Source organism: Pararge aegeria, chromosome 15, assembly GCF_905163445.1.
Source record: "Pararge aegeria chromosome 15, ilParAegt1.1, whole genome shotgun sequence".
Taxonomy (NCBI): domain Eukaryota; kingdom Metazoa; phylum Arthropoda; class Insecta; order Lepidoptera; family Nymphalidae; genus Pararge; species Pararge aegeria.
In genome coordinates, this window is record NC_053194.1 from 216236 (window position 1) to 235248 (window position 19013).

The window sequence follows — 19013 nt, forward strand, 5'->3', positions numbered from 1 at the left end:
TATAACGTCTTCATTTATTATTTATCTTACATCAAATTATTTTAACCTAACAAGAAGTATCACACGTTAGCAAGTAAAAATTAAAAAATAAAATAAAAATTCTTCATACTTATACATAACCTTAATTGTTAAAAATATCAAATGGCGAATCGTGACGGAATGTAAGTGATGCAACTTGTAGTAACTGAACATAAGAATTTATATTCTTATGGACAATATGTACGGCGAGTTTTGTCGTCATCTAAAGAAATAAACGTGTGTCAAAACTAAACTGGAAGGGCGCTAACCTGGATGGGGTGATGAAGTTTATCGAAGCCATACCCCTGATCGGTTTTTACCGCATAAATGAAAATATTAAGACGCACGAATATAGTTTTTTTCGATCAACGTGAACCTTCCGCACACACCAGTCCACGAGAGCGCTCACACGAGCGGGTAGGAGGCGGAGGACGCGATGCCGCAGCTGTTGTTGCGGTTGCGCGCCATCTTGATGTAGCCCAGCTCGCCCCACGTGCGGCCCCACGAGTTCTTGACCAGCCAGTAGTCGCCGCCCGCCTCGTCCGACCCGTAGCCCACCACCAGCACCTGCGCAACACGCTAGTTAACCACAAGTCACCGCTCTACCACTTGTTCGCAAAGAGAAATGCCAGCAAGAAACTCAGCGGCTTCCGAAAAACAAGTCAGGATTTTAATTACGATCTCCACCGGGCGCAAATGCGAGTGCCCATTAAAACTGGCCCGTCCCAACCGTAGCACTCACCCCGTGGTCGAGATTCTCGGAGGAGCATGCGTCGTCGTAGTAAACTCCGGAGGAGTAAAGCTGGAAGGACTCCTGACTGGCGTCGATGGCCACGGAAACGGGACCCACGGTGGCCACGGCCTTCTTCAAGGCCTCCTCGTCACCCTGGGGGATGTCCACGAAGCCCGCGTCGTCGGCACCGCTGTTCTTTGGGTTGTATCTGAACAAACAATTCATATTAGACAATCAAATTTAGCAATTCTTTTTATAACGCTTTTTATTTAGTAATAAATGATGAAGATTTCTATCAATAAATATATTTACATTGTGGTGAACAATACCAATTCTAACTTACGAATTAAAGCATTGGTGGGCAAGCACCAACGAAATGGCCCTAAACACCAGGCGATGTTTCTACTCTAAACAGCAGACAGCTGTTTAGGGGCATTCCAAAGAGGCTTCGATTTGGCAAGTTCCTGTCACGTAATAGGCGTGCCGGTGGAGCAATAGCTACCTGCACTTGTCGTCAGTGGCCTCGTAGGGGTAGGTCTTCTCGGTGTCGATGCCGTGATTGTCCTTGATGTACTTAAAGGCGTTGTCCATGAGCCCGCCGTTGCAGCCGTTGTTGCCGTACGCCGCCGAGCAGTCTACGAGGTTCTGCTCCGACAGCGACACCAGGTAGCCACTCTTCCGGAAGTGCTGTCCCTCCAGCGCACCCGTCTAAGGACAAGGAGCTTGTACTAAGTTTGACGATCGTACGGAAAACGTTGGAGTAAAATGTAACTTTTTATTCTTGTTTTCTAGCTCACATTCGTGCACTGCTCTACGGCTCGCGCTCATAGAGGAATGTTTGAAAAATAAAACATTTACAATGTTTGCGACAATTTTACTATTGCAAACTTGCGAAATTTCTGGTGGTATCTATATAACGTTATAGTCCTAAGTTCGAAGCATGTTTTAGGAGAAACTGATTGGAAGAACCACTGGCTGTAGTACGCACTTGTTGAAAATGTTAAATTATGTTATGCCTGAGGCACGGATCTAACATCCTGACTCTTCCCGCAGTAAATTGAGGGTCCTGCGCACCGGACTGTAAAATAGCTCAGGTGTTTCAACTGCACAATCGATGGCTTTGATCTTCCTCAGTTGCAACTCAAAAAGCATTTTTTAACTTTTTTGTGTTTTGTGATTTTTGTGATTAGAACGTTCAAACATACGAAGAAACTTTTCAGATTTATAGTATTAGTAGGTTTGTAAGACTTGATGTTTGAAAATAATAAAAGTGTTCATCTGCGCTTACAAACAACAAAATTCCCATCTTATAACTTATTCGTTCTCATATCTGAATTGGATACAGTTTAATATAATTTGGTCGCACGTCATTGGACACGGTCGTTAACCTAATAAGATTGATGCTGGAACATAGTGACGTCACGGAATTACATTTCATCACAGGTATTGTAAGCTTTAAATTAACCAATATATAATAAGTAATACTTTCCGAGCGGTTGTTTCATTGTTCATCTCATATTCAAATATTAAAACCTATGTACTTGAACTGCGTATTAAAAGTCATTGTTTAGTTTTAAAGCAACACATTTATACTTTAAGTCTTGTTCCTCGCTGACATATTTGTTTACAAACTGATGAGATTGTACACAAGAAAGTAAAATGTAACCGTAACAACCTACGTTGAAGGTTAAAAGTATAAGAGGTTAAGAGCCAGACATTAACATAAAAATTAAATATATACAATAAATTCTACATTATTTTTAATTGACATGACTATATACCTATCTTAACTTTAGATCCAATAAAAAAAGGTAAGTAAGAGCAAAACCGAGACCCGATAATGTCTATCTTTAAAATCTGTTGCAATTTAGATATTTAGCTTAACATGAGAATCAAAACCATACCGAAGCATTAATAGAGAGTATCAACTAGTTGGGAATTTGTATGTTATACGTTAATCGATTTGTTTATATACATTTGACGGCCAATTTACGCAGTGAGCAGCGACCCTGGTATCCGAGTCCAAGACCGTGGGTTCGATTCCCACTACTGGAAAATGTTTATGTGATGAACATGAATGTTTTTCAGTGTCTGGGTGTTTATATGTATATTATAAGTATTTATGTATATTATTCATAAAAATATTCATCAGTCATATTTGTACCCATAACAAAAGCTACGCTTACTTTACTTTGGGGATAGATGTGTATTGTTGTAGTATATTTATTTATTATTAATCTATAAACTACATACCTATGTATGTATGTATGTGTGATGCGATGATGGTTGTAAGTCCTTACTTTCACTTTGTGGTGGCAGAGTTCGAGTTTCGGCACGCTCCTTCGGCACGGCCCTTTCTATGTTATGTACGTTTTGAGCAATGTAATATCACTTGCTTTAATAGCGAAGGAAACCTTCTTGGTGCACCGTCGTGGTGCATTACTACCTAAACCCTTGTCATTGCATTGTCGTAGTTATTGGGCCGTTATTGGGTTGATATGATAATGATATGTCTGTATTATGGACATTATTTCATCAACAAATACTGCACCGGCTCATCCAGTAATCTAACGCACAAAGCAAACTATATTTTATTTGGGTTAGAGGCTGTCGAATAAATTACCATATTAAATTAGAATTATTTTGATGTTTCCTTTCAAGATAACAAAACCCTCGGCGAGTGGATTCGTTGTTTCTAAGTAAACAACTCAAGAAACTTCATGTTTAATCAAATTCGTAAGAACCATTCTGTTGTTGAGAATGTTTAGACGTAATCGTTGACGAGCAATAGATACCAACGTCCTGCTTACGTCATCGCACTGTACGTGGACAAAGCTTAATAATCAAAACAATCCGCGTGACCGAGTACAGAAACAAAGCGAGTAGAGGCGATTAATTAGAACACCAACGAAGTAGCACATTTTAGTTTACACACTCATTAATAATTAAATTACAAGCGGTCGATTGTTATATTGATAACTAGTCGTTTCCCGCCGCTTCGCTGGGCGAATTGAAAAAGGAAATAAATTACATTTTATGTTTCATTTTTATTTTATTTTTTTCATATTTTTATTATTCTCCTTTTTTTTTATTTTTGTATGAACATAAATAGGCCCCGCGGATAGAACTGTAAGTATACTATATTTCTCACTAATATTCATTGTAACTTTCAATGTGCAATCATTATAACATTTCCGTGCCTTTCTTCCAAAAATTAATAATAATTGACATGAAGAAAAAAATTTGAAATGAGCATTGAAAGTTTAAGTTAAAGTCATTGCAAGTCTCATATGTGAAGTTGAAATCTGTCTAGGTTCAAGTGCGCCGAATTTTCTGTTAACTAAAATTTTCTCCGTGACATCAATTTTTTATAGAAAATTAATTGTGCATGTTTTTTGTGAATTCTATTGGAATAAGTAACTAAATTTATTTTCCACATCTCATGTGCTTGGAAAATGCATTCATTTTAATCTGTTACATTTCCGCGATCCCGCAATAAAAGAATTCGTCGGTTATGTAGTCTGCAAAAGTAAAATGAATGTAAAATTCTTAGTCCGTTGATTGGATAGCTACATGTAAAGTTAAGTTTTTGAAACCTCTCAATGACTTTTTCTCCGCTGCCAAAAAGACGATTGTTGTAAGGAAATACACGAGTATCCCTACATACACGAAGATCCCCACCAAATTTGGAGTCTGTAGAAGTTACAGGTTAGAAATAAAAATTTTAGATTTTAACACCAACCCCCGCAATTCCTGTCGGAAGTAGACTTTATTGAAATCCATTTTGAGATGTTCTTTATGTGAATAATAAAAGATTCCTACCATATTTAGAATTTTTAGAAGCTATATTTCGAAATTGAAATTTTTTATTGTTAACACCCACCCCCGCGAACCTTATTGGAGGTGATTCATTGTAAAATCCGCTCGAAGATCATTTTTATATTACATATAGAACACTCTCACTAAATTTATAGTCTATAGGAGCTATCGCTTGGAAATTGAAAATTTTCATTGTTAACGCCCCCGCAATCTTCTTTGGGGTGGGATATCGTAAAATTTGTTCATAAATCATTTTTACATCACTTATAGAAAATTCCTACAAAATTTGGAGCTTGTAGGAGCTTTAGCTGGAAAATTAAAAATATTAATTGTTAATACCCACCCCCGCAACCCCCTGTGGGGTGAACTATCGTAAAATTCGTTCATAGCCTATTTCTACACCTCTTACAAAAGATTCCTACCAAATTTGAAGTCTATAGAAGCTATAGTTTAAAAACGGGAATTGTTCATTGTTAACGCCCCCGCAATCCCCTTTGGGGAATAGCTGACCTCTACATAGCAAAAGTAATATTCCTACCAAGTTTCACGTTTCTAAGTCTTATGGTTCCCGAGATTTCGTGGTGAGTGACTATATAGATGGGAATTCTTCGATTATCATCGAAACTTTTTATCGGGCTTTTTTAAAATTTTCTTACATACAAAACTTTCTCCTGACAATTCTGAAGATAAAAAAAAAGCCCAATTGGTCCAGCCGTTCTCCACTACCGTGAGTAGATTCTTAGCTGAATGTAAAAAACCATAATCCGTTTAATACACTCTGTTGAAATCCATGAAAACAAAAGAATCAAGAGAAAATGCTTATCTTTTGTTTTTATTAGCGGGATAAATGTTCATAAAAGTAAAACAGCAATAAAAAAATGAAGGAATGTTGGAATTCAAAAAATAGATAGCCATAAACCATCTAGGAAAAATTTCGCATCGAATGGTGGTAGTTTCATGTCGATACGATCAGTGGTTTAGGCGTGATTGAGCCTCAAACGAAGACCATTTTCATTATATATATATAGAAGAAGATAGAAGATAGATGACCACGCGCGATACTATCTTATTGGCTCACACTGTTTGACTATTGGCTAAGATATGTCAACTCTATGGGTTTATTAAATGTATGTCGAATGTATATGTACCTATATCTCTACCAACTACAGTCAGGACTAAAGTGTTTTTATTGAAATTAAGCAGTATCGTCATATTAACTTCCATAGCGCGGTTCAAGCATCTCCCTATAGTAGAAGAATTCACAGCTGAAACCCTCCACGCGGCTCTCCGTGTGCGGACTGGCGGGCTTAGAGATAACTATTATAATATGTTTGTGATAAACGAATCGGGATGGCTCCCCAAATTTGTCGTAATGTTTATAAACCACTATCAATATTTTTATAAATGCAAAAGTGTGTCTGTTTGTTTGTAACCAATAATCGGCTCAAGCGTTGAACCGATTTTAATGTTTGGCGCACAAGTAGCTTTTCTCCGGAATATAGACATACAATAGTATTAGTAAAAGTGTCCTACGCAATGCTTGCCCTCTTATCTTAGTGAAATTAAGCATATGAATAGATTATTTATAATTAAGCATGTTAGAGAGAGACCCTATACATTTTATCCTGGGAAAGGGTTTTTAAATCTCTTGCTCCAATGTGGTTTATATCTCTGTAACTACTTTTTTCTTCGGTGCACAATAAAAGTGTATTCATTTATTCATTGATAAAGAAGCTCTAACCGAGACGCGGGCCAAAGCTATTTTTTTTAAGTATCAACACATTCATAAGAGGTTGTCGGATGAGCGGTGAGTCAGCGGTCGGCATGAGTAATCGAGAGGTGCTGTGTTTATATTACTGGAACTGCGCCCGCCGGTCTCGCGTTACCGCCGCCAGCTGGCCAAACACGCGTATCCGATGAACGAGTCTACTGCGGCGCATACCCACTAGCCGCATATCTAAACCGCCTCCAACGCAGGGTACATTGTGACATTCTTGTCTGTCCAAATGGCAACATGAACACGGCATTTCGTCAAAACAATAACCTCGCTCAAAAGGCTCGCTCGCTCGCTCAGATGATGATGCCCGAGGTTGCTCCGGTGGAGCGAAACGTGCGTAGGGTACATTGTGGACAATCTGATTGGTGTGGAGTATACAGACTGAAGAAATTATAATTAGCACCGTTAAGATTCGCGGAGTATAGCAAATTAAGCTTCAGGTTCATAGTACATCATGGAATTCTTAGCTCAGCTCAGCAAGCGCTGATTCTATCCAATAAGCCCTAATGGAAGCCAGAAACGAAGAACACACGATTGAACGAAGAATATAGGATTTGACGGCAAACTGGCGCAGTTGGTTGCTTTCTGAGTCGTGGCCCTGGGTTCGATTCCCACAGCTGGAAAATGGTTGTGTGATGAACATGTTTTTTTTTAGTGTCTAGATGTTTATCTGTATATTATAAGTATTTATATGTATTATGTTCCTAAAAATATTCATCAGCTATCTTAGTACTCATAACACAAGCTACGCTTACTTTGGGACTAGGAGGCGATGTGTGTAACATTGTAGTATATTTTTTATATCAATCTAACTTTTATAAGCCTGCAGCCGTAGTTCAAATTCGTCGTGCACGGACTCAGTTCCCGCGTACCTACTGTATATTTCCTCCTCGAATGGCTATTAACTTGATAAGAATTTCCGAGGGGGCGTATTTTCTACGCGTCATGAAATTATTAAATATCACACGTGCTATGGACATTTTCCTGCGTGAGCACAAATTAGTTAACTAACTGCATTAAGCCTGCCTGCTCCTCGACCAGTAATGCTAGCTTACATTATTGACACCAGTCCCGTAATCATTGACATTGTGATATTCGTACTCACGGTGCTGAACGCCCAGCAGGAGCCGCACTTGCCCTGGTCCTTGACGTCGGTGACGGCGCCCTGCGGCCTCCAGTCCACCTGCTCGGGCATCGCCACGTTGGCGGGCGCGATGAACGTGACGCCGCGGTGCTCCGCGCCCTTGCCGACCAGCCCCTTGCCGTGTCTGCGCATGACCATGCTCTTGTATTGTTTGTTTTAATATTACAACTGTCATACCCCATAGTGATAAAAAAGAACAATTTCAAACTTCGTTTTCCTGTGTTACACTTGTGCATACAGGCTATTTTACTTTCACTTAATTGCGATTTGACAGTGCAAAACAATTCTTTAATATAACTTAATATAAAATATCCTGCCATAAGACTAAACCTATGGGCAACTCCTAGTAGGTACATTAACATGGGCGTACCCAGGGGGCATGGGAGCTGCCTCCACTGGAAATCTCGCAGAAAATGTATGAACTCTTTAAAAAATGTATGGCGGCCAAGTTACAGACAAAAGAGAAAAAATAACACAAGTTTTGGCATCAGTATCGATTAAAGAGGGCTCTCTAAAAATATTTTTTTTACAAAACTGCCGCGGACAATCTGTCCTAGGAAAATCTCAATTGCCCCCCCTACCCCTAGACCAGAAGCTGGGTACGCCCATGTTTATTAAGTCCATACTCCTAATCCTATAAATCCTGTGGGAACATTTTGTTTTCCTAGGATACATTTAGTTTATGTTACTCTCCGTCCTTTCAAGTAACTCTGTGCGAAAAAGTTAGTCGAGTAGATTGGTTTCTTAGTAATTTAGGACAAACTAAAAAAAAACTTTCACGTATATAATAAGTATTTTATATATGGTAGCCAAACGATTGACATAATATATAGAGATATATATGTGTACTAGTACAGTACGTAGTTTAAGAATATTATTTCCATGGTAGGCACATTTGCGTCCGAAGCCATCTTATCTCGAATTGTTCTTAAAGGTAAACAAAAACACTTCGGCGTATAAGTACGGGCGGCTATTTTCCTCAAGCAATCATTTACCCACTAAGATTTTTTGCAAGTCATTAGTGTAAGTAAGTATACCTTTACATGCAAAGCAAATCAAGTTCCAGGTAGGTAGGTACATTACGTGTATTTATTTATTATTATTACGTGTATTTTTTGAGCTTTTTCGATCGTAACTTGACAAGAAATTAAAATAGATTAGATTACACAGGGACCGTAGGAACCCTCGTCGCGTCACTGACCCTAAGACACTGCAAGCTCGTTAACTCTTTTTATTCGACACGAGACAGCGACCGATATCAACCAGTGAATATTTTATTTTCATATTATACTGACAAAGCGACCCGAAGCTCTTAAGTTTATTTCTATGAAAATGCTCAATATAGGAGGTATATCTTCAAAACTAATATTATGCATATCTAGGTATATTATATTAAAATGAATTCCTGTTCGTAAGTCTTACTAAAACTTGAGAACGGCTGGACCGATTTGTCTCAAATATTCGTATAAGTCCAGGGAACGTAGTCCAGAAGAAATGGGAAGGAATAAAAAAAATTATACAAATCACTATTCGCCTCAAGTTATCCTGTTGTTGTTCACGTTGTGTTGGTCGCGTTATTTTATATATAAAAGATAGCGTGATGCCAATTTTTTCATCATGTTTCAACAAACAACTGAGGTTTGCACGAATAATGTGCCTACTCTTGCCCTCGGAGCTTCTATCACTTACTATTCGAAACCTTCAATCACATAAATATGGTCAATGGGGACCGTCCTGGCGATCTACTCCCGTTTTGCCTTACCTTCCTATTACCGATACATTTAAGTCCTATAACAAATGACTGCAACTAAACAGCACAGGCTAAGCGACGTTGACCCAAGTCAATCACTAGGTGACTGGCTGGTGATACGTTCATCGGTTCATGAATCATCTAATTTTTCATTTATTTAAAGTGCATTTAATTTACACACGATACTACCTACTTAATATATACTGTGGTGGTACGAAGTTCACCAGCTTACCTGGTAATAAATAAAATAATGAATCGACGCCGAAAAATAAGTAGGAACAAAAAATCGAGAGTTTTATCTTTTAATCGCTTGAGCCGGTTCCAATAAATTAGTAGGTACATGATTATAACTTTTGTAATAAAATAATTGATATCATAGGGCAGTGAAGAGTAAACGGTGGCTATAAAAACTTAATAAATATGATAACAACAAGGAAGGCACAGGACGCACTTTGACCCTCTATATTTGCAGAATAACCGGAGCGGGGCAACGCGACAGCTGCTATCGCGTTATGTACTCCTAGTATCTCCTAGTTAGTAGGTTATAAGTTTATGACCTACCAGCAAGTAGCTAGCAACCAACATTAGTGCGTACTTAATAACGCGTCAAGTGTTCATGAACATTTGTGCCATGTTTTAACCGACTGCCTTCAGAAAGGAGTAGGCTATCCATTCGGATGTTTTATATATGTTCGGGCGTAGCCCCGTTGTTTATAGACAGGTTTGCTAAATTCTTTTTTGATCGAAAAGGCTTAATTTCGATTGAAATTTCATATAGATCTGATGAAGGACTCTTCAGAAAATTACAGCAAATCATCCGCGTTAATGTTAGCACGTAATATTTATGCTTGATTTATACAAAAAAAAATTAGGTACTTTTGGTATAACATTTATGTCAGGAAGGGTTCCCTTGAGGGTTCTAGAGCAACACTGACATAAATGTTGTACCAAAAAGTACCTATTTCCATTGAATTAAAGAACGGAGGCGTAGAAGGAATCAATACAGAGATTAGACATCTGTAGATAACAGCAGTAAATAACATGATGGGCATTTGTTGTCGTTCGATAAGCAAACGAGCGGCAAATGACGCTAAATAGTTCGCGTAAACGATAAGCCGCCATTACTGCAACGAACATAATTAATCACAGCGTTACGGGCGAACGGCAATATTTACCATTGCGTCGTGATAACAATGGGCAATATTTTTTCTTATTCGCAGGATGTTATCATGATACGATGCTGTCTGAGGTTGGAGTTCGCTAATGTGGAAGGGTATTGCAGTTTATTAAACCCATTACTCTTATCCGTAAGCCTCACTTTAATGTTATTGCGCCCTTATCAATTTCAACGCGGCCGCTTCACTGAATACCTACGCTAAAATAAGAAATTCATGCCAATCTTGGCTGGTTATGTGACATCATAAGATAGAACTAGGTAAACGTGCTGCATATACTTTCTTCTGGCAAAATAAAAATTTATTTGTACCAGCAATCGGTGACAACACGGAATTTGGAACTGTTATTGTTCTGAGGGAAAATTTGGTACGAGAATCCAAATGCTGAAAATATTTCTGAAAACGCGAAATTATTTTTATATTTGTAAAAACGCACGCTGGCGTGATGCCTGACGCTTGTTTTAGTTCCTGTTTCCCTCAAGGAATCCTGATAAAATACGTATAAAAAGTGGAATCTTAAAATGGTAAATAATAATTGATCCCTTTTTTACTCGAAGTATTTTTTAATATAGTTTTTACACTGGAAAAATATAATTGTATACACATGAATATATTATCAAGTAATTAAATCCTTGTGTTTTTTTTGTTTGTCCTTCCTTAACGCCTTAACTAAGCAACCAATAAACATGAATTAGTTGAAAAGTAATATACGCTGCTTTTACCTCAGAATAACAAATGGTTCCCGCGGGATTTGTAAGAGAAAAACCGGTCTAGGTAAACATAAAAGTGTTTCACACTGAAAAAATATATCTCTCACATGATTATGACGAGCATGTAAATGCCGCAACTGGGAGCCTCGGTACTCACTTGGAGGTGCGGTTGAACCCGTTCATGGTGTGCACGAACTCGTGATGCAGCATGTCGGCGTACTTGTTGGGCGCGAGGCGGAACGACACCAGCCCCTTGGCGAACAGCTGGTTGTGCCGTGCCACCTTGTGTCGGTTCTCCGCGAAGATCTTCATGCGGAAGCGCTCCTCCGTCTCGCTCTCGTAAGTCTTTTCGTGCTCCAGCTGTGCACAACGCCATCATTCAGTTTGGCAGCAGAAATAGGCATAGCTGTAGTAATTCCCCAGACAAGCTCTGTTTCGAAAGCTCTACACCTTCTTGAACTTTATAAATTACACTAACTATATAGTTTTGACCGATAGAAACCAATAATGATGCCCAAGTTAGACCCATAATTACAAGCTAACAGTTTCTCAGATGGCTTATATGCTGATTCCTGACAGCCGTTTCTTAGCTGTTTGTGGTTTAATAATACAGTCTTACAGTTTCAAATTATCTGAACAAACTTGCTCCTTGAGAGCTTGAGAACTTCAGTTTAATATGGTGGTTGGCACAGGCACCTGAAGGTGTTTCTCCACCTTAGCAGTTTGCATCAGATATGAGAGCTATTAAGGAGGGCAGTACACTTGCAACATTATCATGAATGACCTGATATGAATCACATAAGAGTAAGAGTTAATAGAATAATGTACATAGAAGCCTTGTGGTGGATATTCATCATTCATTCATATGTATATTTACCTTGAAGGTATTCCACTCTTCGCGAATGAGATCTAAGAAGTTTACTGCACTCGCTGCAGCCACCACCAGCGATATTACCAGGAGACTCTTCATTGTAATCTAGCGGAGAGGTAATAGGTTGATTATCAGTGAACCTAATATTGCTAGTACAAAGGCAAGTTGCCAATTAATATCAGCTTATACTAATGTTGGAAATTTCCCTTTGCAATAAATAAATTAGATTGAGCTAATACTGTTTTTTTGCATAAACCAATTATATTTCATTACAGTTACTGTGACATTGAATAACAAGACAAGCTTCAGTTCTAGTTATGCTTTATTTATTTAAACTGAGCAACATTGTTCATCCAGCCATTTGCAGGCACTGAAAATTTGCCCATTTCAATTTAAAAAAAAATTGTAATGCAAATAAAAAATGGTATCCAAAATTACCCTTATTAGTGTTTTGTCATGGATTATCCTTTGAACTGAGTTTAAATACAAATTGATCAGTATGTTAAAATTCTTGAAGAACTGGTTACATTTTAGGTTGTAGCTAGTTGGATGATGTTCTGACTTCACAGTTAAAAATATTACACTACCTTCTAAACAATTCACAATTCCTTTGCAATTATTTTAAAAATTTCCGTTTTAGAAAGACGTTATAAAGACTTAAATAGTTGTTGTTATTTAATCACACTTTAATACGAGAAATACCACAAAGGAATCTATTACATACGCCTAAATTACAGCAAACTACGTTGTAAAACAAACACAAAGAACTGTGAATTCAATAATAGACATACTTAACTAATCTATAAGTTTACCTTCAATTAAATTTTAAATGTTTCTTACCTTAAATTATATTATTTCAAATTAATTATAAAAATATTATTTCAAATTTTAACTAACTTATAAACTCAAGTCACGACTATCTAATGTTTATTGTATAGAGCTTTTTTATGAAGCACAAAATACACAATGATCAACCTACGAAAGGAATTGCAAACAAACTCGAATACGACCAGCAACCAATTTTTATATCACAACAAGACCGCAGCCTGATGACATAACTTGCAAGTCACAAATAAGCCGACTACACACAGTTGGATTTCGGTTTTAGAATATCGGTTTAATAGTGCGTATAGTAAAAAGAAAAATACTGGCAAATAACTCGAGTTGCCCATGACTCCACTTCGTTTGTTCATGATGTGGTTTCTTAAGAATCCTGCAGCCCTCGTGGAAAACCTCGGCCTCTACTCGATTAATAAATAGCAATTTCCCTTGAATTTCATTAAACTAACTACAAGTTTTTTCAAACTTTAAATATCGATATTGTTCAAATCCATTTTCTTTTTCCTCATTCGACAAATTATAAGACAATCTAACACATTAAGAGTAATCAACTATCGAGTAATAGTGTGATGCAGCCAAATATTTGGAAAATATCTTAAATTGTCTTTACTTTGAGCAAGATTTGGAATGCTTCGCACTAGGTACTGGAATTTAGAATCGTGAAATTACGACTGTATGTTATCAGCCTTATTTCCCTGGTCTGTGGCAGATAGGATAGTCTGTGCTCTGAAGAACAGATATAGAATGAGTACCCTTTAGGTTTGCCGCACATACATTGCGCATTCAATGCATGGTATCAAAATAAAATAGGTACATTAATTGCTACACATGTTCACTTTTTTTCCGAACGGAATAAATTCCCTACTTACGTTTTGAATGCAACATCTTCTTCTTCTTTTGATTTATGGCTTTTCGTAGTGCCAAAACAGCACAATGTACTTTGCCAGTGTCAAGTAGCTTGGAAAAGGCACGAACTAGAGTGATCAGTAAAGAAAAAGAAATGTCTATTTAATAACTTCGACCTGCAATAGTAGTTGTTAGTGAAATTATTAGTCTTTATAAACAAAAAGTGGACATAAACAGTCGACTTACAAGAAATGGTCATAAATTAGTGTCATCTGCATATCGTCTGCGTAAGGTACAGGGATCATTTGTGGGATTGAGTATACGCTTTTATAATATGATTCCTAAGGTGATTTTGGACCTGCCAATGCACAAGTTTAAAGAATTTGTTAAAACACATTTATTAGAGCGAGGTTACTATACAATTGATGAATTTTTTAATGATAAGGTTGCTTGGAAGCATCCGGCTCCGCTTTCAGCTCTCACAAGATAGAAAAATGAATGTTAAAATACAAAATGTAAATTGTTGATGTTGGAAAAGAGCAACTGCTGAGTTTCTTGCCGGCTTCTTCTCGGTAGAATCTGCCTTCCGAACCGGTGGTAGAATCACTACAAACAGACAGACTTGACGTTTCAAAAGTGCTTATATTAGGCCTACTTGAAATAAATGAATTTTGAATTTGAATTTGAAATGAACTAAGTACGCATGAATTTAACAATCGTTTGAAGATAAAATAAAATTCAAAATTTATATCCAAAATATAAAAATCATAGTTTTAATTTGTTAATTTTAATAAATTTGCATAGATATTTAACATCCCGACTATACACTGACATTAACACGCACTCGACATTTAAGGGACGAGGAATTTTAGAAGGAAATGCAACATCTGTGCTGGCGCACACGTTCAAAATCATTATATGTCAACTGTCAACTGTCAATTGACATCTTATTACATGTCAAAATTGGTCATGTCAACAAAGGCGCATGGTGTTCTGTAATTTTTATTTTCTTGAAATATCATGACGAAAGACGAACCACATAAGAAGAAAAATGAAAAGAAAAAGAAACATAAACTTTTCACACCCCGAAAGAAAAAAAGTGTTGAAGAAGATGCAGCTATTCAATACTTAAAAGCACAGTATGATAAGGTAAACTATCTTGGTATAAGTTTTGGAACTCCAAACATTATTTTAGTGTCGAGTAAAAAGAGACGTGATCGTTTAGCTGCACTGCATTTTTATCATTGCTTATGGATTAATGCATCTTGCATAGTTTTTGTACTATAATTACAGGTTAAAATTTATTAGCCATAAAAATCCTTACACGTTTATTTATTGCACAAAGGTAGATTATGGACTGGAGATCAACATGGGCTACTTTTAATCCTGGATGAATGGATAGTTCAAATATATAAAAACTGCAAATCTATGATTACTCCAGAGATACCAATGGATTTCTGTTTAATGATTTTATTAGAGCTCTTATCCAAACTGATTTTAAGAGTACCTAACATAATTTATCCTTCTTCCACCAATCTTTCACTATTCCGGCTGTTAAGCTATGGAATACCTTTCCTCTTGAAATTAGCATTTTTTTAATTGTAAGCTTATTAGATATATATAATATTTATATATTCTTGAGTAGTGTTGCACCATTGGTTTCTGAATGAGATAGACAGCCAAATTTTTTGCATTTTTACAATACATTCCACATATTTATTATTAATTTATGAGGGATGTTAATTGGGATGATAGTTTTATTATTATTTAATATTTTTTTTTTGTTGTAGATTGTCTCAGATGAAATAAAAACATTCAAGGATTTCCCCCTATCTCAGAAAACATTAAAAGGCTTAAAAGAGAACAATTATATTGTTCCCACAGATATTCAGAAGCAGGCTATAGGCTATGCATTGCAAGGGAAAGATATTCTAGGGGCTGCAAAAACAGGTTCAGGAAAAACATTGGCATTTCTCATTCCAATATTAGAAATATTATTTTGTAAAAAGTGGACCAGACTGGATGGAGTTGGTGCCCTTGTAATATCACCAACTAGAGAGCTGGCCTATCAGATATATGAAACTCTTAGGAAAGTAGGCCACCTGCATGACTTCTCGGCAGGCTTAATTATTGGTGGTCAAAATCTCAAGTTTGAAAGAAAGAGAATGGATCAAATCAACATACTCATTAGCACCCCAGGACGTCTTTTGCAGCACATGGATGAAAATCCTTTGTTTGATTGTAGTCAATTACAAATTCTGATACTTGATGAAGCTGATCGATGTTTAGATTTGGGTTTTGAAACAACTATGAATGCAATTATTGAAAATTTACCACCAAATCGTCAGACCTTATTATTTTCTGCCACACAGACTAAATCAGTTAAGGATTTAGCAAGACTCAGTTTATCTTTTCCAACGTATGTAGCTCCACATGAACAGGCAGCCACAGTCACACCCGAGGCTCTACAACAAAGCTACATAGTCTGTGAGATAGACAACAAGTTAGGCACCTTGTGGTCTTTTATAAGAAATCATCTTAAACAGAAAGTTTTAGTGTTTATGGCAACTTGTAAACAAGTAAAATACATGTATGAGCTATTCTGCAAACTGAGACCTGGTGTCAGTTTACTGGCTTTATATGGAACTCTTCATCAGGAGAAAAGGGAAAGGATTTACCAGGAGTTTTGTAGGAAATCCAACGTTATTCTTTTTGCAACCGATTTAGCCTCTAGAGGACTAGATTTTCCTAAAGTGAATTGGGTAATACAATATGATTGCCCTGAAAATGTTGATACTTATATACACAGAGCTGGTCGCACTGCTCGTGGAGTACTTGGCAAAGGAGAAGGTTTACTCATTTTACTACAGCACGAAGAATCCTTCGTTGAGGAGTTAAAAAAGAGTAAAATTCCTATAAATAAAATATCTGTTGATCCATCAAAGATAATGTCGCCCCAAAGGAAAATAGAGAGTCTTCTTTCAGATAATACAGATTTAAAGCAATCAGCACAGAGGGCTTTCGTTAGCTATGTAAAATCAGTTTCTCTAATGAAAAATAAAGATATATTCAATATTCAGCTTCTGGATACTGATGCTTATGCAAGATCACTAGGTCTCATTATTCCACCTAGAATTAAGTTCATGTACAAGAAAATGAATATAAATAAGGTTTCAGAAAAAGTAACAACTGATGACACCATTAAAAAACTCAAGTCAAAAGCAGGTGATGATGAAGGATCAGACTTAAGTGAATCTGAAACTGACAATACACCTATTCTCCAACAAACAAAGAAGGTTAAAGAAAAAAAAGATATACCCAAATTTGATTTCCACAGTGATAATGGAGATAGTGATGAAGATGTCTTTATTAAAGTCAAAAAGAAGAATGTTGAAGTTGATATGACTGCTCCTGAGGAAGAGTATACACAATCTAAAAAGAAAGGCAAACCTTTGACAAAAGCAGCAATTGCAAAAAAAATTCTAAAGAAGAAAATAAAAGTTAATACTACTGTAAAGTTTACTGAAGATGGTGAAGCAATAGATGATGACAAAAAAGATGTAAAATCTGAACTAGCCAAACAGTTTATCAATGAAAATGTAGGAGGTATTGATATTGAAAAAGCGAAAGAAGTATTGCGCGAAGAAGACAAATTTGATAAAATAAGATTTAGGGAAAAGGTTAAGGCTAAACACAAAGAGCAAAAACGTAAACTTAAAAATAAAAAGAAAGAAGATGATGGAGAGAAAGATGACTTTGGATCGCAATCTGACTCTGATGATGTGGACTTGTCATGGCTTCCAGACCCTGATAGGGTTTATGGGGAAAAAGATGATAGTGATGTGGATCTAACCAAGCCTAGTAATGACAATAATACAGGCTCAGGAAGTGAAGATACAGAAATTTATGAAAAATATCACAGGTTTGTTTTAAACTTTTTATTTGCAAATAAGTTATATACATAGGGGTAGATTTATTTGACTTAATATTAGAAATGCAATTCAAAATAAGACTTGAATTCAGAATAAAATAAAAGTTTCTATTTCAGACCACCAAAGCGCAAGCTTCTCGAAAATAAAGGTATACCACAAGAAAGTATAGCACCTCGTAAAGTGAAGAAGATTGAGGAAGTGTCCGCATCACTTTCTGTTCAGGAAGCAGAGGCCCTTGCTATGCAATTACTCAAGTCTAAACGGAAATAACCCAAAAACTTTTTAATATATAAATTCGAAATTTTTTGTATTGTTTTACTCAACTATTTGTTGTCACTTCAATTTTTTATTTCCGAAACAAAATAACAAATTTTGACAATAATTTGAATTAATTGAAAGCTCTTTAAAAGTTTCATATTTGGATATTGGGTAGAAGCAGGCGTTACTTTGGAGAATTCCATGATATATTATGAAAATTAAGCTTAATTTGTTATACTCCGCGAAAAGCAGGAGAAGCTGTTTGTGTGTAATTCATAATATAATTTCTTCAATCCTTATACTACACACCAAACAGATCTTAGACCCTCCCACCTCATCAGTGCCACTGAATATGTTCAATGAAGATCTGTGTTCAGGCAGGATACAGAGCATGGGTCTCCTGGCACAATAAGAAGGGGGGGTTAAGGCCGTAGTCCACCAGGCCCAGTGGACGCTTTTATTATATTAGATATCGATCAATTGAGTGTTTTAACTATTGTGATTTAATATGTAACTTTTTGAAGATAATAATATATTTTAATTTTTATCCGTTTAATAAGTGTTGACTAGGTTCATTGACCTATCGAGGTTGTTGAGCGAGTAGTGGGACAGAGCGTGTGTTCTTTCTGAGTTTTCCCAAATTCATTATTTGTTAGACTGTAACTATGGAGGGTAGAGGTAAGGAGAGTCATCTGTGTATATGAAAAAGTGTCGTCAAAATGTATTAAATTAGGATGGCGCCACATTTGCATCAGGGTAACTCTTAAAAGAAGCGCCAAATATAAATATTGTTAGAGTAGGCTTGAAAAATAAACAAGGAAGTATGGAGATACAAGGAAGTAAGGTTATATTTACCACAATATTTAGCACAACGTAAGTTGTTGAAATTCTCAATAATTAACTACTTTAGTCGATAATGACATTAAATTTTTTAACTCGGCATACTTCAATTCATCTACGATTGCTACATTCATACCATACCGTGTGCATCCACCAGCGCCATTGTGGAGGATTTTTGAACTGTTATTTAGCGCATACACTGGACACTTTTTCAACTTTTCTCCCATATAAGATGACTCTCCTTACCTCTACCCTCCATAACTGTAACCGTAACCTATATAGAATTTCCAAGTAAATATG

General features: G+C 36.6%; 2 protein-coding genes across 3 annotated transcripts; one reads left to right on the top strand and one right to left on the bottom strand.

The window, feature by feature from the left end:
- Window positions 1–12842, bottom strand: LOC120630025 (cathepsin L). 2 transcript variants are annotated; one of them, XM_039899147.1, is made up of 7 exons: window positions 12838–12842; window positions 12004–12102; window positions 11284–11486; window positions 7453–7615; window positions 1254–1459; window positions 761–959; window positions 1–585 (listed from the first exon to the last, which is right to left on the bottom strand). In XM_039899147.1, the coding sequence occupies exons 2-7, from the start codon at window positions 12094–12096 to the stop codon at window positions 424–426; spliced, it is 1026 nt and encodes a 341-aa protein (XP_039755081.1). In that variant the 5' UTR covers window positions 12097–12102; window positions 12838–12842; the 3' UTR covers window positions 1–423. The 2 variants fall into 2 exon arrangements, with proteins under 2 accessions (XP_039755081.1, XP_039755080.1); XM_039899146.1 differs by lacking the exon at window positions 12838–12842 and adding an exon at window positions 12436–12566.
- Window positions 12843–14645: 1803 nt separating this feature from the next.
- On the top strand, window positions 14646–17919 carry LOC120629879 (probable ATP-dependent RNA helicase DDX10). The gene is made up of 3 exons (XM_039898954.1): window positions 14646–14832; window positions 15474–17605; window positions 17732–17919. Exons 1-3 carry the CDS (start codon window positions 14704–14706, stop codon window positions 17883–17885), a joined length of 2415 nt encoding a protein of 804 aa, XP_039754888.1. The 5' UTR covers window positions 14646–14703; the 3' UTR covers window positions 17886–17919.
- Window positions 17920–19013: the final 1094 nt, after the last annotated feature.

Excerpts from the sequence above, each read along its gene's own strand:
- LOC120630025 (XM_039899147.1), bottom strand. The coding sequence starts at position 12,096 with ATGAAGAGTCTCCTGGTAATATCGCTGGTGGTGGCTGCAGCGAGTGCA. Across the intron at positions 7,616-11,283 it reads GGGTTCAACCGCACCTCCAA|ACACGGCAAGGGGCTGGTCG; the intron begins GTGAGTACCGAG and ends GGTCATGCGCAG. Across the intron at positions 960-1,253 it reads GCCACTGACGACAAGTGCAG|ATACAACCCAAAGAACAGCG; the intron begins GTAGCTATTGCT and ends TTGTTTGTTCAG.
- LOC120629879 (XM_039898954.1), top strand. The coding sequence starts at position 14,704 with ATGACGAAAGACGAACCACATAAGAAGAAAAATGAAAAGAAAAAGAAA. Across the intron at positions 14,833-15,473 it reads TAAAAGCACAGTATGATAAG|ATTGTCTCAGATGAAATAAA; the intron begins GTAAACTATCTT and ends TTTTTGTTGTAG. Across the intron at positions 17,606-17,731 it reads ATTTATGAAAAATATCACAG|ACCACCAAAGCGCAAGCTTC; the intron begins GTTTGTTTTAAA and ends TTTCTATTTCAG.